The sequence below is a fragment of the Canis lupus genome, chromosome X, assembly GCF_011100685.1.
Source record: "Canis lupus familiaris isolate Mischka breed German Shepherd chromosome X, alternate assembly UU_Cfam_GSD_1.0, whole genome shotgun sequence".
Classification (NCBI taxonomy): domain Eukaryota; kingdom Metazoa; phylum Chordata; class Mammalia; order Carnivora; family Canidae; genus Canis; species Canis lupus.
In genome coordinates, this window is record NC_049260.1 from 32,308,885 (window position 1) to 32,332,759 (window position 23,875).

The following is a 23,875-nucleotide window of genomic DNA, read 5'->3' on the forward strand; positions in this document are numbered from 1 at the left end:
TCCATCTCTTTCTATCTTTCCAAACAGCTTTAGTAGAATATGTATGGTTTCTTCTTTAAATATTTGATAGAATTCCCCAGGGCAGCCATCTGGCCCTGGACTTTTGTGTCTTGGGAGGTTTTTGATGACTGCTTCAATTTCCTCCCTGGTTATTGGCCTCTTCAGGTTTTCTATTTCTTCCTGATCCAGTTTTGGTAATTTGTGGCTTTCCGGAAATGCGTCCATTTCTTCTAGATTGCCTAATTTATTGGCGTATAGCTGTTCATAATGTGTTTTTAAAATCGTTTGTATTTCCTTGGTGTTGGTAGTGATCTCTCCTTTCTCACTTATGATTTTATTAATTTGAGTCTTTTCTCTCTTCTTTTTAATAAGGCTGGCTAATGGTTTATCTATCTTATTAATTCTTTCAAAGAACCAACTCCTGGTTTTGTTGATCTGTTCCACAGTTCTTCTGGTCTCGATTTCATTGAGTTCTGCTCGAATCTTTATTAACTCTCTTCTTCTGCTGGGTGTAGGATCTATTTGCTGTTTTTTCTCTAGCTCCTTTAGGTGTAAGGTTAGCTTTTGTATTTGAGTTCTTTCAGTTTTTTGAGGGATGCTTGTATTGCGATGTATTTCCCCCTCAGGACTGCTTTTGCTGTATCCTTAATTTTCTGGTTGACCCTTTCATCTTTTAGCAGGATGGTCCTTAACCTCCATGTGTTTGACGTCCTTCCAAACTTCTTGTTGTGATTTAGTTCTAATTTCAAGGCATTATGGTCTGAGAATATGCAGGGGATGATCCCAATCTTTTGGTATCAGTTAAGACCTGATTTGTGACCCAGTATGTGGTCTATTCTGGAGAAAGTTGCATGTGCACTTGAGAAGAATGTGTATTCAGTTGAGTTTGGATGTAAAGTTCTGTAGATATCTGTGAAATCCATCTGGTCCAGTGTATCATTTAAAGCTCTCGTTTCTTTGGAGATGTTGTGCTTAGAAGACCTATCGAGTGTAGAAAGTGCTAGATTGAAGTCACCAAGTATAAGTGTATTATTATCTAAGTATGTCTTAATTTTGGTTATTAATTGATTGATATATTTGGCCGCTCCCACATTCGGGGCATAAATATTGAGGATTGTTAAGTCCTCTTGTTGGATAGATCCTTTAAGTATGATATAGTGTCCCTCTTCATCTCTCACCACAGTCTTCGGGGTAAATTTTAGTTTATCTGATATAAGGATGGCTACCCCTGCTTTCTTTTGAGGACCATTTGAATGGTAAATGGTTCTCCAACCTTTTATTTTCAGGCTGTAGGTGTCCTTCTGTCTAAAATGAGTCTCTTGTAGACAGCAAATAGATGGGTCCTGCTTTTTTATCCAGTCTGACACCCTGCGCCTTTTGATGAAGTCATTAAGCCCGTTCACATTCAGAGTTACTATTGAAAGATTTGAGTTTAGTGTCATCATGATATCTATTCAGTCTCTGTTTTTGTGGATTGTTCCATTGGACTTCTCCTTAAAGGGAAATTTTGAGAGTCCCCCTTAAAATTTCTTGCAGAGCTGGTTTGGAGGTCACATATTCTTTCAGTTCGTGCCTGTCTTGGAAGCTCTTTATCTCTCCTTCCGTTTTGAATGAGAGCCTTGCTGGATAAAGGATTCTTGGTTGCATGTTCTTCTCATTTAGGACCCTGAATATATCCTGCCAGCCCTTTCTGGCCTGCCAGGTCTCTGTGGAGAGGTCTGCTGTTACCCTAATACTCCTCTCCATAAAAGGGATTTCTTGTCTCTTGCTGCTTTAAGGATCTTCTCTTTATTTTTGGAATTTGCAAACTTCACTATTAAATGTCGAGGTGTTGAACGGTTTTTATTGATTTTAGGGGGGGATCTCTCTATTTCCTGGATGTGAATGCCTGTTTCCCTTCCCAGATTAGGAAAGTTTTCAGCTAGAATTTGTTCAAATACATATTCTGGCCCTCTGTCCCTTTCTTCGCCCTCGGGAACACCAATTAAACGTAGGTTTTTCTTCCTCAGGCTGTCGTTTATTTCCCTTAATCTATCTTCATGGTCTTTTAATTGTTTGTCTCTTTTTTCCTCAGTTTCCCTCTTTGCTATCAACTTGTCTTCTATGTCACTCACTCGTTCTTCCACCTTGTTAACCCTCGTCGTTAGGACTTCTAGTTTGGATTGCATCTCATTCAATTGATTTTTAATTTCTGCCTGATTAGCTCTAAATTCTGCAGTCATGAAGTCTCTTGAGTCCTTTATGCTTTTTTCTAGAGCCACCAGTAGCTGTATAATAGTGCTTCTGAATTGGCTTTCTGACATTGAATTGTAATCCAGATTTTGTAACTCTGTGGGAGAGAGGACTGTTTCTGATTCTTTCTTTTGAGGTGAGGTTTTCCTTCTAGTCATTTTGTTCAATGCAGAGTGGCCAAAAACAAGTTGTATTAGGAAAAGGAGGAAAAGAGAGGAGAGAAAAAAGGGAGGAAAAGAGAAAAAGAAAGGAAAAAAAGGGTGGGGGAAGCAAACAGAAATCAAAAAGAAAAAGAAAAAAAAACACAGGGGAGTATCCTCTGATTCTGTATACTGTAAGTCCCTTGACTTCCCTTGGAACTTTCCAGTGCTGCTTGGTCAATAATTTGTTTTTCCCGTCCCTCTAGCTGGTCTTCTCCGGGAGGGGGCTGCTTTGCTGATTTTCAGGTATTAGCACTTGGGGGAGCTGCTCTGGCCCCTGCCTGGTTTAGGGCTCAGTGAGTAATGTTTATCCTGTTTATCCGGTGAGGCCCCTGTGAGGCTCAGTGGGGGTTGTTTACCCTGTGAGGCCCCAGGAGGAGCAACCACAGTGGCGGTGGCCAGCTCTGGAGCCCTGGATTCAGCTCCCGCAGTAACTACAGAGCTCTCAGTCTGCAGGCGTGTGGATGCTCCGGGGGGCGGGGGGCCGCTTATCTGCTCAGCTCGGGGCAGGAGCGTCCTTTCTGTCCTGTGCCCTCCTGGCCTCTGCCTGTCCGGGCGGGGTGGGGGCAGGCTGGATCCTGGGCTGTGTCCCCCGCGCTCTGTGCTCTCCGGGCCTGCACTGTTGGAATCGCGCTCCCGGGCCGTGCAGCCCCCTCTCCATGGAGCCGCCAGAGCCTCTCTGTGGAGCTGCCCGAGCCCCTCCGAGCTGCTCCCGGGTCAAGACGTGTGCACTCGTTGCAGCCCTTTAGGGAGCTCTGCCGTGGGGCGTGGCGCACTCTCCCCAGGGCGCAGGTGTCTGTTAGTGTCCCAGGGAGCCTGAGGGCATCCCCGCCCTCCTGGGGTCCTGCTCGAACTCCCTGCGGGCGCCTTTCCACCCAGGAAGATTGGTTCAGCTCCTGCTTCTCCAGGAAGGGGCTTTCCTGTCCTGGGGGCACTCGCCCCGGCCTCAGCCCGGCTCCTTGCGGGGCCCCTCCCCCTTGGAGGCCTTTTGTTTCTTTATTTCTCCCCCCCCCCCCCCCCCCGTCTTCCTACCTTGATAGAAGCCCGAACTCTTCTCACTGTAGCATTCCAGCTGTTCTCTCTTTAAATCTCGGGCCGAATTCGTAGATTTTCAGTATGATTTGAAGGTTATTATCTAGGTAAGTTGGTGGGGACAGGTGACTTGGGGACCCTACTCTTCAGCCATCTTGCCCCGCCTCCCTCTTCTTTTTAAAACAAATGTTCTGGTCTCCATTTCATGTATTTCTCATGTGATTTTTTTAAATAGTTCCTTCCTTGTGCTAACTTTGGGCTTAGTTTGTTCTTTTTCTAGTTCCTTGGCATGTAAAGTTAAGTTGTTTAAGATCTTTTTATCTTGATCTTTTTTTTTCTTGTAGACATTCATCAATATATACTTCCCTCTTAGAACTGCTTTTCCTGCATCTCATTTTTTTTTTGTATGTTGTGTTTACCTTTTTTGTTTAATTCAAGATATTATTCTGATCCCCTTTTGAATTCTTTGACCCATTGGTTGCTCAGGAGTGTGTTCTTTTGTTGTTTTTAAGTTTTTATTTTTAAGTAACCCCCAATGTGGGGCTTGAACTTACGACCCTGTGATTAAGTCTTGAACACTCAGTGTGTGTGCCAGCCAGGCACCCCTATACTAAGTCTCTTATATAGGCAGCATTATCATTGGACCTTGTTTTTTGTTTCATTTTTATCCACTTAGCCATTCTGTCTTTTGACTGGAGAATTTAATCCTTTTAAATTTAAAATACCTATTGCTAGGTAAGGACTTCTATTGACATCTTGTTCATTGTTTTCTGTTTTTTCTGTTGATATCTTCCTTTGTGACTTGAGGACTATTTGTAGTGGTATCCTTTGACTTTTACCATATATATATATATATATATATAATTTTTTTTTTTGGTATCTAATACAGTCCTCCTGTGTCTTTGGGGTCAGTTACTGGAAGATTATTGTCATCGTTTGGTTGTGTCATGTTTCCTTGATTTTTTTTCATGTTCCTTGAAGTTTTGCATTGTTTTGTTTTCATTTGAAGTACCAGTCTTCTTTTACAATCTTTACTAATTGCCTTCAGGAGAGAAATACTTGCCATTAGCCCAGGTAGTCATTCTGAGACTTTGTCAGACTTTGGATACAGCTGCTCTGCACTTCTTACTCCCTCTCGTGGCAGAATTCTTCAGCTTTCTCTTATGCCATCTCTCCATCCTTTAATGCATCAGGCCAGGTATTGACAGTCTCACTTTTGTTTTCCAAAGAGTAGTACTAAAGCTTAAGTTTGTGGTAACTAGCCATTTGCCAAGTCACTTTTGCCACTGCTGACATAAATGTGCTAATGAGGATGCATAGAAAACCACTGAAATCTGCAAGTCAGAAACCACAAATTTGAGCTGTAGTGAGCTTTGGGAAGACAAAGGTGAGAGGAGTGCATGCAGGGAGCTGACCACAGTGTTGCAAAAGCGTATGGTGGAGGCATTCTGAGTGCTAGAGGTAGGCATGGACCAGTTGAGGTCATCTGTGGGCAGGTTTCTTGATGAAGTGTAAGACACAGTTGGTGGATTCATGTCCCCTTAATACCCTGAGAATCTTAGCTGCTGGCTCTCCCAGCCTCTTCCTGATTCCCAATCATGTAGCTGAAGATTGAGTACTTCTCTCCAGTGTCCCAGATTTGTATTTTCTACCAACAGTGTACAGAAGTTCTCTGGAAACCTGAACTTCTACAAAGGCTCTCTAATCTGTGGATGCTTGTGTAAATCATTGTTTTCCAAGGGCTCCTGAACTGTAGCCCCAAGTTGGACTGGAACCAGTTCACAGGCCACTATAGGGTCCATAGCTGGGAACAAAGTCTGTATGCCTTTACCCAATGCACCAGGTGGTTGAGACTCCTGAGTCATTTGGCATATGGAGCTAGATCATTTCATAGAGCCCACAAAGGCACTTCTGTCTATGGATGGATGCCAAATGATGTTGGGGTGGGAGGATACAAAAGCAAGAGATGTCTTATTACACCATGATGCTGACATCACTCCTGCTAATATTTCTATTTAAGATTTTGCATCTTTCTACCTTAACATGTAGTTTTCTTTCCAGGTGTGTGAGTGTCATCTTTGTCCTGTTTTGGTATTATTTCTAGCCCTGTAAAATGAAAAAATTTTTTTCATTTGTATATTCTCTGGAGTAGTTTTCATATTATAGTGGTTTTTTTGTTCTAAGAAGATTTAATAGAATTCACATTAAAATTATCTGGGTTTCCTCTCTTTTTAAAGAGATTCCTTTATTTCTGTAAAAAATGGCATTGGGATTTTGATAGGGATAATATTGAATCTATAGGGGTTTTGGGTAGCACAGGTATTTTAAAAGTATCAAGTCTTCTATTCCATTAACATGATCTGTCTTTACACGTACTTGTTTCTTTAATTTTTTCAGCCAAGTTTTATATCACATTGATTATCATATGTTCAACTATCCTCATGCCCCAAGGATAAATCCCACTTGTTGAGGTCTGTTGCATCTATATACATCAGAAATACTGGCATGTAGCTTTCTTTTATCATACTGTTATTTTCTCACTTTGGAATCAAAATAAATACTGCCCTCGTAGAATGAGTCTTGGAAGGGTCCTCTCCAGTTTCTTGGAAGACTTTGAGAAGGATTCGTATTAACTCCTCTTAAAATTTGTCTAGAACCACAAAGGATACCGATAGCCAAACAATCTTGAGAAAGAACAATACTGAGGCCTCACACTTCCTGAATTAAAAACATATTACAAATTTACAGTAATAAAAACAGCATGGTACTGGCATAAAGACAGACATATAGACCAATAGAGCTGATTAGAGTCCAGAAAATAAACCCACAGATACTCGCTCAAATGATCTTCAACAGGGTGCCAAAATACACAATGGAGAATGTGGATATCCACATGCATAAGAATGAAAATAGAATTCTGTATTACAGCAAACACAAAAATCAACTCAAAATGGATTAAGGAAGATTGGGCAGGAGACAAAGGGGATCACATTAGAGCTACTGATAAAATTATAACTAAAACTGATCATAATGCACTTTGCCATTGAGATTCCCAAGCTTTGTTACACATTAGAATTACCACTCGACCAGTTACATCAGCTCTGGGGGCAGGACATAGGCATTCCAGGCAGGTATCTCAGTGTGAGCACTTTGTTCCTCCAAGTGGTAAGCAGCAGCAACCTCACCTGAGAGCCTGTTACAAATGGAAAATCCCAAGCCCCATCTCAGACCTACAGTATCAGAATCTACATTTTAATAAGACCCTAGATAATGAACATGCACCTTGATGTTTTTGAAGCACTGCTTTATCATCCTGCTTTTCGACTATGGCAATATATTGGGATAACCTGGGATGCTGGAAAATAATACTTATGCTCAGACTTATCCAGTTATATCCATATGAACATACTGGAAGAAACACTAAAAACTTACTACAACTTCAGCAACTGTCATTGAATTGGCAAATATTTAAAAAGACTAGAAAACCTTATCTAATTTCCATTCATGTTGGATATGTGTACACACTTTAATTTTTTTTTTAATTCCAGTATACTTAACATACAATGTTACATTATTTTCAGGTGTATAATCAACAATTTCATACATTACTCACTGTTCATCTCAAGTATACTCTTACTCCCCCTTTACCTATTTCACCCATCCAACCCCCTTCCTTCTGGTAACCATCTATTCTCTATAGTTAAGAGTCTAGTTCTTGGTCTCTTTTGTTGTTGTTCATTTGTTTCTTAAATTCCAAGTATGAGCGAAGTCATATGGTATTTGTCTTTCTCTGATAACCTCTTTCACTTAGTATTATACTTTCTAGATCCATCCATGTTACAAATGGCAAAATTTCATTCCATTTTTAAGAGGTTCATTCATTCATTCATTTTTGAGAGATAGAAAGAGCTAAAGCACATGAGCGGGGGTGGGGGGTGAAGGGCAGAAGGAGAGAGGGAGAAGGTGAGAAGCAGACTCCCCACTGAGCATGGAGCCCGATACGGGGCTTGATCTCATGTGACCCTGAGATTATGACCTGAGCTGAAATCAAGAATTGGACACTGAACTGACAGCCACTCAGGTACCCCAAGATTACATTCTCTTTTATGGCTGAGTAATATTATATATGTACCACATCTTTATCCATTCATCTATCAGTGAACACGTGGGTTTTTTCCATATGCTGGCTATTGTAAATGATACTGCAGTAAAATAAGGGTGCATGTCTCTGAATTAATGTTTTTGGTTTTTTGGGTAAATACCCAATAGTGGAGTTACTGGATCATATGGTAATTCTATTTTTATTTCTGAAGACCCTCCATACTGTTTTCTACAGTGGCTGCAATAGTTTGCATTCCCAACAGTGCATGAGAGTTCCTGTTTCTGCACATCCTTGCCAACACTTGTATCTTATACTTTTAATTTTAGTCATATTGACAGGTGTGAGGTAATATTTCATTGTATTTTTGATTTTCATTTCCATGGTTAATTAGTGATGCACATCTTTTCATGTCTCTGCTGGCTATCTGGATATCTTCTTTGGAGAAATGTCTCTTCATGTCTTAATAGGATTATTTGGTTTTCTGGTGTTGAGTTGTAGGAATTCTTCATATATTTTGGATGGTCCTCCTTTATCGAATATGTCACTTGTGAATATCTTCTCCCATTCAGTAGGTTGTCTTTTAATTTTGTTGGTTATTTCCTTTGTTGTGCAAAAGCTTTTTATTTTGATGTAGTCCCAGTAGTTTATTCTTAGTTTAATTTCCTGTGCCCTAGGAGACACATCTAGAAAGATGTTGTTATGGCTGATGTCAGAAAAATAATAGCCTATGCCCTCTTTTAGGATTTTTGTGAATTCAGATCTCACATCTAGGCCCTTAATCCATTTTTAGTTCATTTTGCATATGGTGAAAGAAAGTGGTCAGTTTTCCTAGCACCATTTGTTGAAGAGCTGTCTTTTTCCCATTGCATACTCTTGCATCCTTTGTCGAAGTTTACTTGACCATAACATAATGGGTTTATTTCTGGGCTTTGTATTCATTGATCTATGCATCTGTTGTCATGCCAGTACCATAATGTTAAGATTACTAAAGCTATGTAATATAACTTCAAATCTGTAGTTGTGATACCTCCAGTTTTGTTCTTCCTTTTTGAGATTATTTTGGCTATTTGGGGTCTTTTGTGGTTCCATACTAATTTTAGGATTGTTCTAGTTCTGTGAAAAATACTGTTGGCATTTTAATAGGGATTACATTACATACGAACATTGCTTTTGGTAATGTGGACTTTTTAAGAATATTTGTTCTTTCAACCAATGAGCATGGAATGTCCTGTTTGTGTCATCTTCAATTCCTTTCATAAATATTTTATATTTTTCAGAGTACAAGTCTTTTTAAGTTTACCTCTAGGTATTTTATTTTTGGTGCAATTTAAGTGGGATAGTTTTTCTTAATTTCTCTTTGTGCTGTTTAATATCATTATTAATGTATAAAGATGCAATGGATTTCTGTACATTGGTTATTTTTGTATCCTGCAACCTTCGTGAATTCATTTGTCTGTTCTAGTAGTATTTTGGTGGAGTTTTTAGAGTTTTCTGTATATAGTATGTCATCTGCAGATAGTGAAAGCTTTACTTCTTCCTTACCAATTTGGATGCATTCTATTCCTTTTTTCTTGTCTTTTTCCTGTGGCTAGGACTTCCAGTACAGTGTTGAATAAAAGTGGTGAGAGTGGACATCCCTGTCATATTCCTGACCTTAGGGAAAAGCTCTCAGTTTTCCCTATTAAGGATGGTATTCACTGTGGGTTTTTCGTATATGGCTTTTATGAAATTGAGGTATGTTCCTTCTCTTCCTACACTGTAGAGTTATTATCAAGAAAAAGGATGCTGTATTTTTTCAGATGCTTTTTTTCCATCTGTTGAGAAGATCATATTGTTCTTGGCCTTTCTTTTATTAATGTGGTGTATCACATTGATTGATTTACAGATGTTGGAACCACCCTTGCAGCCCAGGAATAAATCCCACTTGGTCGTGGTGAATAATCCTTTTAATGTACTGTTCGATCGTATTAGCTAGCATCTTCATAAGTATTTTTGTAGCCATGTTCATCAGGGATACTGTTCTGTAATTCTCCCTTTTAGTAGGGTCTTTGGTTTTCCGATCAAGGTAATGCTGCCCTCATAGAATGAGTTTGGAAGTTTACTTTCCCTCATAGAATGAGGTTGGAAGTTTTATCCATTTCTATTTTTTGAAACCGTTTCAGAAGAACACTTATGAAGTCTTCTTTAAATATTTAGTAGAATTCCCCTGAGAGGCCATCCAACCCTGGACTCTGGTTTGCTGGAAGATTTTTGATTACTGATTCAATTTCTTTGCTGGTTTTGGGTCTGTTCAGGTTTTCTATTTCTTCCTGTTTGTTGTGGTAGTTTATATGTTTCTAGGAATGCATTCATTCCTCCCAGATTGCATAATTTGGTGGCATACAGTTGCTCATAACATGTTCTTAAAATTGTTTGTATTTCATCAGTGTTGGTTGTGATCTCTTTCATTCATGATTTTATTTATTTGGGTCATTTTTCTTTTCTCTTTTGATAAGTCTCTTTAGGGGTTGATCAATTTTAATTCTTTCAAAGAACCGGCTCCTAGTTTCATTGATCTGTTCTGCTGATGTTTTGTGTGTGTGTGTTTTTCTTTTATTTCTGCATCATTGATTTCTTCTGCTGGATTTAGGCTTCTTTTGCTGTTCATTTTCCAGCTGCTTTAGGTATAAGGTTGGGTTGTGTATTTGGGACTTTTCTCGTTTCTGAGTAAGGCCCATATTGCTATCCACTTCCCTCTTAGGACCACCTTTGCTGCATCCCAAAGGTCTGAACTGTCGTGTTTTCATTTTCATTTGCTTCCATGTGTTTTTGAACTCTTCTTTAATTTCCTGGTTAACCCATTCATTCTTTAATAGGATCTTCTTTAACCTCCATGTATTTGTGTTCCTTCCAAGTTTTCTCCTGTAATTCAAGTTTTAAAGCATTGCAGTCTGAAAATATGCATGGCATAATCTCAGTCTTTCTGCACATATTTTGTGGCACCCCAAAACAAGTATAATAGTGCTATCAAAGATCACTGATTACCAGAACAAATATAATAATGATGAAGTTTGAAATATTCTAAGAATTACCAAAATGTTAAAGACACACAATTGCTGTTGGAAAAATGTTACCGATAGTTAACAGGGTGCAGGGTTGCCACAAACCTTCAATTTGTAAAATCACAGTATCTATGAAGCATAATAAAGCAATATGCTTTACAACAAGGTATTGTCTGTACTTGTTCCGGAAGGGAAGAAGCCATGTGAGTGCTGTGTATAAATGCTGCTGGGTCCTTTTCTTCAGCAATACAAACCTACTGAGAACATCACCCACTTCTAGACTTCAGTATGTATGTTTTACCCTGATTAATCAGATTATAAAACAGGTTTATCTCTCTTCCTGCCAATTATGAGTAGAGTTCTTCAGGTCTTGAGTCACCATCTGAGTGACTTGAATAGAATTTGTTCAAAAATGGAAGTGAGAAAATCACAACAGAAAAGCACACATTTTATAAGAGAACAAATACTGCTTGATAGAATCTTGTACATATTGAATTTTGATCTGAAACCTACCTGTGATGAAACATTTACCTTGGGGATCCTCCCTCTGAAATGGTTCAGACCTCTCTGGCAGCTTCAGATTACTTTCATTATTTATATAATTGTAACCTTATCTAAAACTACTGAGACCCTTTAATGATTATTTCCTCTAAAAGCACTACTTTACCAAGTCTTGAAATCATATGCTCTTTCTGAAATCTTTTGGCTGCTTTCAGTTAGATAAAAGGACTACTTAAATAGTTTACAGAGATCTAAGCTTGGAGGGTTTTTTTGTTTGAATAACAATTATTAGTCTTATTTCATGTGAATTTTCTTCTGATTCACTAAGTACAAAATAAGTCTAGTTCCCAAAGAAAAAGTGATAATTACCTTTTGATTCAGATGTTACTCTGTAAAATGAGCCCACCTGCTTTTGACTACACATTTAATATGATGGAAAGAGTGAATTTTCTAGGAAAATGGCCACGCAGATTCAAAATATCTTCTAGATGAAGGCAGATTGCTTTTTGGCTTCCTCTGATGCCTTGCCTGTTCTGTTCAAGTCCCAGTTTCAACATTTATGTTTTAAATGACCTTTGTTTTATTATTTTTTAAAGAGGATTTTATTTATTCATTAATTCATTCATTTATGAGCACACCAGGAAGGGGAGGGGCAGAGGGAGAATCTCATCAAGAGTTGGATGCTTAAGTGAGCCACCCAGGCACCCCACCTTGGGCTTATTATTAGGTAACCTCTCTGTGCCTTCATTTTCTCATCTTCAAGTGGGGATAATAATTATGCCTTTATTATTGAGTGTCATTGATTGAGTTACTATACATAAAGTAAAAATCTGATTTTATAGGGGCACCTGAATGGTTCAGTTGGTTAAGCATTGGACTCTTAATCTCATTCAGGTCATGATCTCAGAATTGTGAGATTGAGGCCTGGGTTGGTCTCTATGCTGGGTGTGGAGCCTGCTTAAGATTCTCTCTCTGGGCAGCCCTGGTACTCAGCAGTTTAGCACCACCTTCAGCCCAGGGCCTGATCCTGGAGACTGGGGATCAAGTCCCACGTCAGGCTCCCTGCATGGAGCCTGCCTCTCCCTCTGCTTGTGTCTCTGCCTCTCTCTCTCTCTGTCTTCTCATGAATAAATAAATAAAATATTTTTTAAAAAAGATTTTCTCTCTCCCTCTGCCCCTCCCTGCTCACACACCCTCTCTCAAAAAAAATATATGATTTTATATTTTCATTTCTTAGACTGTAGATTATTTCCCAATATGCCAAATAAACCAGAAAAATATAATTATACAAGCCAAGCATGAAAAAAAAGGTCATTTTCATGTGCATTATTGATGCTTAATTATCTCAAAGTAATAGGACAATATAAAAAAGCCACTTTTTATTGTATTTATCTAAGGCTAGCATTATATAATTATTTGAAATCACCATCTCCCCCATATAATATTCTTTACAAAAAGCAAATACATGTGATTTGAAAGATTAGGAGGAAATTGTCATCTGCAGATAAAATTGACTACAAATCAGATATTTGATAGGTCTCCATAAATCCATGATGACTAACTTAGAATAAAATTTTTCGTTTAAGGATTCTGCTGTAAGGTGACAAATGTAAATGTAAAACATTTTTAAGCTATATAAAACAACTTTCAGAGTGATTATATTCTTTTTTAACCAGAAAGAAAGTTGGCCATCCTAAGTGACAATTTCATACAAAATGTTAATAGTGTATACATTTAGAAGTACATTTACATTTTTCTAAATGTCATTAGTTTGATTAAAATTTTATTAGTGAAACAAATGAATCACTTGACAATTTAAAGTTTTTGGTATTGTCCTACTTTTGGCTTATTTTAATATTGAACCTTGCATATTTTCATCTGTATATAGTCTTGAGGAGATCATACAATATTATAACGTGCAAATTTATCTTAGAATCACAGACTGTTGGAGTAATAATTTAGAAGATCTAGTTCAGAGGTGGAACATAGGTCATTTTTATGCCCTTTGTGGGAGGGGGTGCTCAGAACCCACTTCCTCCCATGGATACCACAAATTTACAAAAAAAAATATATTCCGTATGTAACTATAAAGAACCTGAGAACTAGATGAACTGCACCTTCACAACGAAAGACAGAAAAGATGCATCAAGAAGGGGAGGTGAGGCAGAGATATGGCCTCACTTGGGAACCCACCCCAGATGCAGTAACCCCACAATCAGAACACCCTCTGGAGTGAAGGGATTGTGCCACCCTGAGGGCCAGCACTGGAGATATGACCCCCAAAACGTCAGTTTTGAGAAAATGGTGATTAAGACCTGGAGAATCATAGAACTATGGGGAATGGTGATTCTGCTCTTAAATCCACTTACCCTGATAATCAGCATCAAAGCAACAGGTTGAAAAGTACCTAGACCATAAGTGAAGGAAGCTGAAGTGAAGTGGCTGCAGGAGAAGCAGGAATCTGCAGGGACTTTGTGTGAGGATGTAAGTGCTGGCAGACATTATCTCTGCAATTTCATCCTAACTTGCTGATGATGGAGCTGACAGTCAACATATTTTGTACTTTTCCTTTAGCTTGCTAGCATTGGAGGCTGTGCTTTGCCCACCTCATGTGACAACCAAGCCAAAACTGGGACAGACAAATGTCTTCAACTCCACTCTCCCTGTGCAGTGGCTGAGCTGCAGCCAGGACTGGTGAATACCCCAAGTTCTGCAGCTGCAGCCCATATAAAGGATGCCCATAGAGTACCTGACTGTGGTTGCCAGGGAAGACAGAACTTCTGGGCCACAGAATACAGTTCCTACATAAAGCCACTCCTTAATGGCTGAGGGAGACAGCCATTTTGCCTAATATATATAGACAAACACAGAGTCAGGAATGTGTCCAAACCAACGAACAAGGCAAAACCCGAGAAAAAGGTCATAATAAAATGGAGATAAGCAACCTATCTGCTAGAGTTCAAAATAACGGCCATAAAGATACAGAGCTTCAATGAAGAACGGATGTGCACAGCAAGCACTTCAATAATAGAAAATATAAGAAAGGACTAAATAAGTGAGGATACCTTAAGGGATCTCTGAAACACCATCAAGTGGAAGAACATTTGCATTATAGGGGTTCCAGAAGAAGAAGAGAGCAAAACCTAATCCAGAGAAGGAAACGGACATCTACATGCAGAAAGTCCAGAGAGTTCCACATAACATGAACCATAGAGAAACACACCATGACACATAATAATTAAAACGGCAAAGGTTAAGGATAAAGAAAGAATCTCAAAAGGAGCAACAGAAAAAGCAACATATTATATACAAGGAAAACCCCCATAAGGCTATGAGATTTTTCAGCAGAAACTTCAGAGGCCAGAAGGGAAAGGCACGACATATTCCAGCTGCTGAAAGGAAAAAAAAAGTGCCAAGAATTCTCTACGCAACAATGTTATTACTCAGAATTGAAGGAGAGCTTAAACGAGTTTTTCAGATAAGCAAAAGCTAAAGGAGTTTGTCACTACTAAACCAGCCTTACAAGAAATTTTAAAGGGAGTACTCTAAGCTAAAAAGTAAAGGAACTAATAATAATAAAATACACAAAAGTAAAAATATCACTTGGAAAGGTAAAGACAAAACGTAGTATGTCAACTACTTGTATGAAGAATAGAAGACAAAAGTACAGTTTATTAAAAATACAGCAATTAAGGGATACATAAAATTAAAGTTTATCATCATAGCTATAAAGCTTTGGAATGTGTTCAAAATTAAAGAGACTGTTAGAACATCTTATATATTTATGTGAGCCTTATGGTAACTACAAAGAAAAAATGTACAGTAAATACACAAAAGAAAAAGAAATCTAAACATAACCCTAGAGAATACATTAAGCCACAAGGGAAAAGAGAAGGAAAGGAACAACAAAAAGCAGTAAGTACCTACCTATTAATCATTACTTTAAATGGACTAAATTCTTCAATCAAAACACAGAGTGGGATGCCTGGGTGGCTCAGTGGTTAAGTGCATCTGCCCTTGGCTCAGGGTGTGATCCTGGAGTACCAGAATCAAGTCCCACATCGGGTTCCCTGCATGGAGCCTGCTTCTCCCTCTGCCTATGTCTCTGCCTCTCTCTTTCTGTGTCTCTCATGAATAAATAAATAAAATCTTTTAAAAAGGTTGTCTGAATAAAAAAAAAAAAACAAGATCCTTCTATATGCTGGCTATAAGAAACTCACTTCAAACCTCTTGATCAAGAACAAGACAAGGATACCCACTGTCAACACTTTTTATTCAATATGGTATTGGAAGTCCTAGCCACACCAATAAGACAAGAAATAAAAGGTATCTAAATTAGAATGCAGTAAAGCTTTCACTATTTGCAGTTGACATATACTATATATAGAAAATCTTAAAAACTCCACCAAAAACTTACTAGAATAAATGAATTCAGTAAAGTTGCAGGACACAAAATTAATATACAGAAGTCTGTTGGATTTCTATACACTAAGAACAAAATAGCAGAAAGAGTAAATTAAGAAAACAATCCCATTATAACTGCATCAAAAATAATAAAATACCTATGGATAAATTTAATCCAGGTAGTAAAAGACCTATACTCTGAAAACTTTAAGACACTGAAAGAAATTGAAGACAACATAAATAAATGGAAAGCTATACTATGCTCATGAAGTGGAAGAATATTGTTAAAAGGTCTATACTAGCCACAGCAAAATGCCAATGGCATTTTTCATGAAACTAGGACAAATAATCCTCTAAAATTTGTATGGAACCACAAAAGACCCCAAATAGCCAAAGCAATCTTAAGAAAGAAGAACAAATCTGGAGTATCATGATCTCTTATTTCAAACTATACTATAAAGCTATAGTAATCAAAACAGTATGGTATTGGCACAAAGACATATAGATCAACAGAATAGATAGCCTAGAAATAAACCCATGCTTACATGGTCAATTAACCTATGACAAAGAAGGCAAGATCATACAATGGCAAAAAGACAGTCTTTAATAACTAGTGTTGTGGACATTGGACAGGTACATGCAAAAGAAAGAAACTAGACCACATTCTTATACCATATGCAAAAATCAACTCAAAGCAATGTAGGGTATCTGGGTGGCTCAGTCTGTTGGGTGTCTAATTTTGGATCACTGCTCAGGCCTTGATGTCAAGGTTCTGGGTTTGGGCCCTGTGTTGGGGTCCACACTGAGCATGGAGCTTATTGGATTAGAAGAAGAAGAGGGGCTCCTGGGTGGCTTAGTGGTTGAACATCTGCCTGTGGCTCAGGTCATGATCCCAGGGTCCTAGGATCAAGTCCCACATTAGGCTCCCCACAGGGAGCCTGCTTCTCCCTCTGCCTATGTCTCTGCCTCTCTCTGTGGCTCTCATGAATAAATAAAATCTTAAAAAAAAAAAAAAAAAAGAATGTAAGACCTGAAACCATAAAACTACAAGAAAACATAAATAGTAAGCTCTAAGATGTCAGTCTTAGCAATTTTTTCTGGTGGGGGTGGGGGTGGAATATGTCTCCTCTGGCAAGGGCAACAAAAGCAAAAATAAATAAATGGGACTACATCAAGCTAAAAAGCTTTCCCACAGCAAAGGAAACCATTAACAAAAGAAAAACACAACCTACCGAATGGGAGAAGATACTTGGAAATGATATATCTGTTAAGGGATTGATATCTAAAATATATAAAGAACTCATACAATTTAGTAATGGCAAAGAAAAACCAACCCAATTAAAAAATGGGCACATGACCTGTATAGACATTTTTCCAAAGATGATCTACAGATGGCCAACAAACACATGAAAAGATGTTCAACAACATTCATCATCAGGGAAATGCAAATCAAAACTACAAATGAGATACCACTTCACACCTGCCAGAATGGCTAGTCTCAAAAAGATAAGAGATAACAAGTATTGGTGAGAATGTGTGAAAAAGGAAACCTTGTGTGCTTTTGGTGGGAATGTAATTTGATGCAGCTACTATGGAAACCAATGTGGAGGTTTCTCAAAAAAATTACAAATAGAACTACCATATGATCCAACAATTCCACTTCTGGGTATTTATCTGAAGAAAATGAGAATACTAATTCAAAAACATATATGGATCTCTGTGTTCATTGCAACATTATTTATAGTAGCCAGGATATGAAAGCACCATAAGTGCCCATCCATAGATGAATGGATAAAGATGTATGTGTATATATATATATACACACACACACACAATGGACTTTTACCCATATAAAAGAATGAAATCTTACATTCGTGACAACATGGATGGACCTAGATGATATTATGCTAAGTCAAACAGAGAATGACAAATACCATAAGATTCACTTACATGTGGAATCAAGGAAAGAAAAAACAAACATTCACAGAACAAACTGGTGGTTGCCAGAGGGGAATGGGATGAATAGAATAAGTGAAAGGGATTAAGATACAACTTCCAGTTATAAAGTAAATCATGGGGATGTGTAGTGTACAGTAGAGGGAATATAGTCAATAATAACTTGGGATTCCTGGGTGGTTCAGCAGTTGAGCGTCTGCCTTTTGCTCAGGGCATGATCCCGGGGTCTGGGACTGAGTCCCCTATCAGGTTCCTTGCAGGGAGCCTGCTTCTCCCTCTGCCTGCCTCTCTCTCTCTCTCATGAATAAATAAAATCTTTTAAAAACTTTGTATGGTGACAGATGGTACCTAGACCTATTTGATCATTTTGTAAGATATAAAAATAATTATGGTACACCTGAAACTAACACAATGTATGTCAATTATAATCTAATAAAAAGAGTAATAGAAATCAAAAGGCCTCAGCCAAGTAAAAAGAAGTCAGGGATAAAAATAAAATCTCACAAATAAGAAACAATAAAGTCCAGGAACAAGTATCGGATTTCTTACCTGCATATTAGAAGCTGCAGTACCATGGAATACTACCTAGACCTCTGAGGGGGAAAAAAAAAAAACCTATACCCTAAGAGTCTGAAATATCATTATGATAACATTTATCAGCCAGGGTGAAGGAAAATTATTCATAGAGCTGAAAAAATTTAGAGACTATTTCCCATGAGTATCCTCTATGGAAAATTCTTCAAAAAGGACCATTCAACTGCAAAATAAGTCAGAACAGCAACTTCAAAATCAGGGAAGATGAAGAGAACAAATAGTATTGAGCAATGGTTCATGCAATGTATGTATAATTAAGTCTGAATGGATAATGATATAGTGACTAGGAATTGCTAATGTTGTAAATGCTAAATATTCTTTCTTGAAAAAAAAAAGCCAGTGTGACTAATTAAATATGACTATAAAACAACCACCTTTAGTGCCCAGAGTCTTTAACCATATTCATAGATTTATGTTAATGCCATGCTATCATGGGATATCTGGCATTACAATCCCTAGTCCAACTCCCTCTATTTGCCCATTTGGATAATGACCTGGTTCCCTTCCTTGATGCCAGATATTTACTGTCAGTGACGTGTAGTGCCTGCAAATAAATAGGATTGTGAGAAAAGCACTTACTGTTTAGGTTTAAACATTGAAAAAAGAATCAGTAGCATTGGGATTGGAGGTGGTCTTTGTGCCAAGGTATGAGATAGATTAATCAGTGAATTTGAGGCAGTGACTTACATTATACAAAAATTATAATAACTATTATTTGAGTGTTTATATGCTAAGGACTTAGACATGTTATATATGTTATTTCATATAATGCTCAGGCAGCCAATAAAGACAGATCAGTATTATCCTGTATTTCAGGTGAGGAAGCTAAAACTCAAGAGTAACTTGTCCAGGTCCCATAACTAGTAATTGGGTCAGGTAACCTTTTTATGTTTTCGGTATTTCCCCCCATACAAATATTAAAAGACTTGAACTACTGGGTCTTATATCTTCTGGGATTCTATGTTTGGTAATAACCTAACACAATTTCTTTACTAGCCTGAGCTTCCTAATAGGGACATAGTGTAATTATGACATTCAGTGAACATCTGTGTACTAAACTTTGGGGGTGGAGTGTTTGACTACCGAAAGTCTACAACAGACTAAAATAGCACATAACCAGTGATAATGATGGGGATCAGGGATAAGAAACTTCATAGTTGGATGTGGAAAATGATATTTGACATTTTTAAGGGAATATTATTTGGTTTAATTGGGAAACAGGAAATTGCTCATGCTTTGTTTTTCCACAGTGTCATAGGTGAAAATATAAATAACTCCCAAGTCTTGAAAGACTCCTGGAGTCCCACTGACCATTTTAGGGAGGATCCAGAGTAAATACCATAACATGATTTATTTGTAATTTCTTGTCATGGAAAATATAAGTAGTAAGTCATTTGAACCAACAAATCTGGTTTGAGGTTTTGGTTCATTATGTTAATAGTGCTCATTTGGTATTTCCTATCCTTCGATCATACTGATTTTTAATTTGTCTTTTATTTTCAGAAGGAGTTTTGGACCACCTACACAAAAGCACAACAAGGAGAGAGTAACAGAGGAAGTGACTGGTTTCAGTTTTACCTTACCTTTCCATTAATCTTTGGCCTTTTCATTATCCTTCTTGTCATTTTTCTAATTTGGAGATGCTTCCTCAGAAACAAAACTCGCAGACAGACAGTAACTGAAGGCCACATTCCTTTCCCACAGCATCTTAATATTATCACTCCACCTCCCCCACCAGACGAAGTGTTTGATAGCAGTGGATTGTCACCAGGCTTTCTGGAATATGTAGTTGGGCGCTCAGATTCCGTCTCCACTCGCCTATCCAACTGTGATCCCCCACCTACCTATGAGGAAGCCACTGGCCAGGCGAACCTCCAGAGGAGTGAAACAGAACCTCATTTAGACCCACCCCCAGAGTATGAGGACATCATCAATTCCAACTCAGCCAGTGCCATTGCTATGGTGCCTGTGGTCACCACTATCAAATGAAATTGCAACCTTTTTACTATAATCATTTTTAAAATACTAATGAAAGAACTTTCTAGCACTTTACCACTACATAAATGTGCATTGACTTATTTTATTGGACTCTGACAGCATACCACTTCACATTTTCTGATTTGATTTTCATTAATTTTATTTCCTACTATAAAATCATTATCCATGCTCATTTTCTCTAATATATGAAGAGGGAAAAACTTATTAGTGGAGGTCTTCATGTGATGAGATATATGTATGTGTATAGATATGTATTTATATATGCATACATATGTGTGTGTACATCAGCCCAGTATATGTGCAAGTGTCTTAAAAAGCCATTAACTTCTGTTTAAATCACCTATAAAGAAAACATTACTCACCAAAATTGGGAGTAGGGGAGACACCAACAATTTGTATAATAGATAGCCAGCCACATGCTGTTGAATTTTGAAAGTAAGATGAACTTAGTATGTTTTCTAATTCCTACTGGCTTTTGTTAACATCGTTTTTCTTCAACTACCTTAGGAAAAAATGCATGTAGTCAATCTTGATTTTAGGAACATCTCAGAGAAATGGAAGGCACAATAAAAACTTGCTTATAGTGTATAGCAAAAATATCATTGGTCATCAGTGGCATTTGGCTAGTATTGGAGGAAGGATTTTGCTGTTTACTGCTTTCCCTGCCCCCCAATTAAATAGTGTTTGCTTAGTGCCTTTGAATGTCTGATGCTATTTGTATTAACATCTTGGTATAGAGGATTTTCTGGCAACAGAATAGTTTCTAAAGTAGTTGTATGTATTAATGACAGGGAATAGATACAGATTTCTCCTTTGCTCATTTGTGACAATAATTGTTTTCTTTTTTGTTGTTTTATCGCCTTTTACTCTGTTGTCTACTCCCTCTCCTACCACCACAGAATCTGTAAGAACCTAAGAATTTAGTTAAAATTCTTGAAATTTTCTTAGTTTTTGTATAGACTGAAGTCTTTGCCTCAAGATGATTAGGAGGCAATTTTCCATTAAATTAAGAACTGTGATTTTATATTGCTCTCCAGTTGGTGGAGGAAAACTGCAAAGTCTGTGTTGTGCCAGGTGCACAATAAATCTGTTATAGTTTCACATAGATCTCATTATTGTTGCTATTTCATTTTATATTTTCGTCAATTTTTTTTTAAGTGCAGGATTTTTACTTTTCCCTTGGAGTAGAGGAACAGGCTATGAATGAACTGCCAACATAAACTGGCTCAGAAAAAAAAAGTCATTTCATATAAAGTTCCATTATGTATGTACTGATGGAAAATTCATTATACTGGTCAAGGAAATATCTATGCCACTCCCAAGCCTCCTTAGTGTTGGATAAAATGGTTAATGGAGGCAGAAGGAATGTAGATTCCGGAAGTGTCAGCCATATCCTGCTGCCTCCATCTCCATCACCACAGACCCTTCCCCTAATCCTGCCCCGGAACCCAAAGAAGTGCTGGGGAAAACCCTGAACTAGAAGTCAGGTGACCTGAATTCTAATCCTGTTCTATAAAAAAGGTACTTGCCATGGTACCCCGAGAAAGCCTGGATCTGCACCTCCAATTCCTTAACTCTGAAACAGATAATGTAATTTGTCCTGCTCTTCTCCAGGGACTTTAAAAGTATCTAATAAGATGGTGTGTATGAAAGTAATTTGTAAGATGTGAAGAGCTATCTAAGTGTGAGGTCATAGTATTGTTCTCATTGTGCTTAAGGGAGAATTTTCTCCCTCTTCCCCTAAAATGTATCAGAGCTTTCTTTCACATAGTGAGAAACAGAGTAGGCTGCTCCATTAATGGCTAACCTGCTCCTGATCTGAGTATCTGGGCTATTAAACTCCTGTCACTCTCTGGTCTATACCACTGCTGTGCCAATTTTTTTTTTTTTAAAGATTGCTATGCCAATTTAAGAGATGACAGCCAGTTTAGTATAAACAGGATTAAGCAGATGTTGGAAAGGGAACAAAGATGTATGTGTTTAGTTAATAGATTTTGTAGCTTTCATGAACTAAAATTAGTAAATCTTGACCTTGGTCTGAGTAGAAATGACAATATTATTTTGAATTTGGCTGTGAACATGCATTGACTTTTGGCTACTAGTTACAGCTAAAAGTGGGAATGTTTGATCCAGTGACTTGTGTGTGTATATATGGCTATTTTGGTTTATTTTTAAAGGAAAATTAAGGTTCCTTTTGTGTGGACTTTTTTTTTTTTTTTTTTTTTTTTTTGGTCATTAATATTAGGCGTTAGATTTAAAAAACCAGCAGTTTTTAAAGAGTGGCTGGCCCATGAACTCTTGGGAGTCCTTGAGAGCCTTTCAGGGCATCTGTGAGATCAAAACTATTTTCATAATAATACAAAGGCATTAGTTTAAGTTGTCTTTTCACTCTGTGTCTCAAAAAGTAGTTGAAAATGTAAAATGATGCCATTTCCCACAAATCTTTTTTCCGTTTTTGGAAATACAGCTATTAAAAAATATTTATGTTAACATGTAATAAAATTTTTTCAGTTTTTTTATAAAGATTTTATTTTTATTTATTCATGAGAGACACACAGAGAGAGAGGCAGACACACAGGCAGAGGGAGAAGCAGGCTCCATGCAGGGAGCCCAATGTGGGACTCGATTCCAGGACTCCAGGATCACACCCTGGGCTGAAGGCAGCGCTAAACCGCTGAGCCACCCAGGCGTCCCTCAGTTATATTTTCTAATATGGCAAATACTGATGGATATAAACTACATAAACAAAAGCTCTTTGACATCCAGGTCTCGAATTTAAAAGAGTATAAAAGGGTCTGGAGACTACATGTTTTAGAATTACAGGATTAGAAAAAGGAGCGAGCAGGATATTCTATTACTATGTATATATTCTTGCAACTTTATATTTTAAAGTCTTGATATTGGATTTAATGCTGCCTCTTAAGGATACCTGAATTATAGTGTAAAATAGATGTTGGTTCTTGAAGCAAAAGCCAAATGCTTAATCTAACCAATGGCTACAGCTTTTGGCCTGTTGGTCAAAGAAAACGGACCATTCTGTAGTGATAACACTAGCCACAGATCTCATGGCAGCATTTATGGGATAATGACAGGATAAACAAAATACCACTCTCTTCAAGAAACATTCTCTTAGGTTTGTTTTCTTTGATTTTCATATAGGTTTTACATTTTTCAAAAACCCTTTTGCTACCCCATCTGGTTTTATAAACTAAGTTTCTTAACATTTGGCATAAATAAAGGGGCTTGTCTGGAGTAATACGTATTTTTTATGCTTTTGCATTTCTTACATGATTAATATTGCATTCACCTTTGGTCATTTTAACAAAGGTTTGTTTTTGCAGATATATGTAGTACCTTTCTTAAGCAGTAACTAAATTGAATCAACCAGATGATTTAAATGAGAGAATGGGCTTAATGGTCTTCCAGTGGAATGATTTCCAGACTTCCACATGCAGTGGTTGTGTCTGGAATCCTAGAACTGGTACTTTCTGCCTTACTGCTTGGAATATCACAGTGAATTATATCCATTTAAAGTGAATTAAAGGATTCCTTTTTTTTAATTTACCAGTACAAATACAAATACTGTATTTGATTGTTAATGATGACTTCAAGATTGATAATCTGATACAATAACTGTTGAAGTAGTTTTAACTTGGTTCTGTGTAAATAGCATGTATTTTATTATAATTCACATTTTTAAACACTTGGTTTACATTAAATTATGGTATTTAACTATTTTTATGTTTATACTAGGTAAGGTTTTTCTTATGTTTCTGTGTTTTTGGTATGCTAAATAAAGCTATTTTTAAACCCAA

The 23,875-nt window shown here is 37.6% G+C and overlaps 1 protein-coding gene across 2 annotated transcripts in view; it reads left to right on the forward strand.

The window, feature by feature from the left end:
• Positions 1-23,875, forward strand: part of PRRG1 (proline rich and Gla domain 1) — a 146,190-nt gene extending 122,315 nt beyond the window's left edge. For both annotated transcript variants that reach the window (XM_038587162.1, XM_038587163.1), the window contains exon 4: positions 19,566-23,875. In XM_038587162.1, the coding sequence (XP_038443090.1) occupies positions 19,566-20,051 (486 nt within the window). In that variant the 3' untranslated portion in view covers positions 20,052-23,875. The remainder of the gene's footprint in view (positions 1-19,565) is intronic.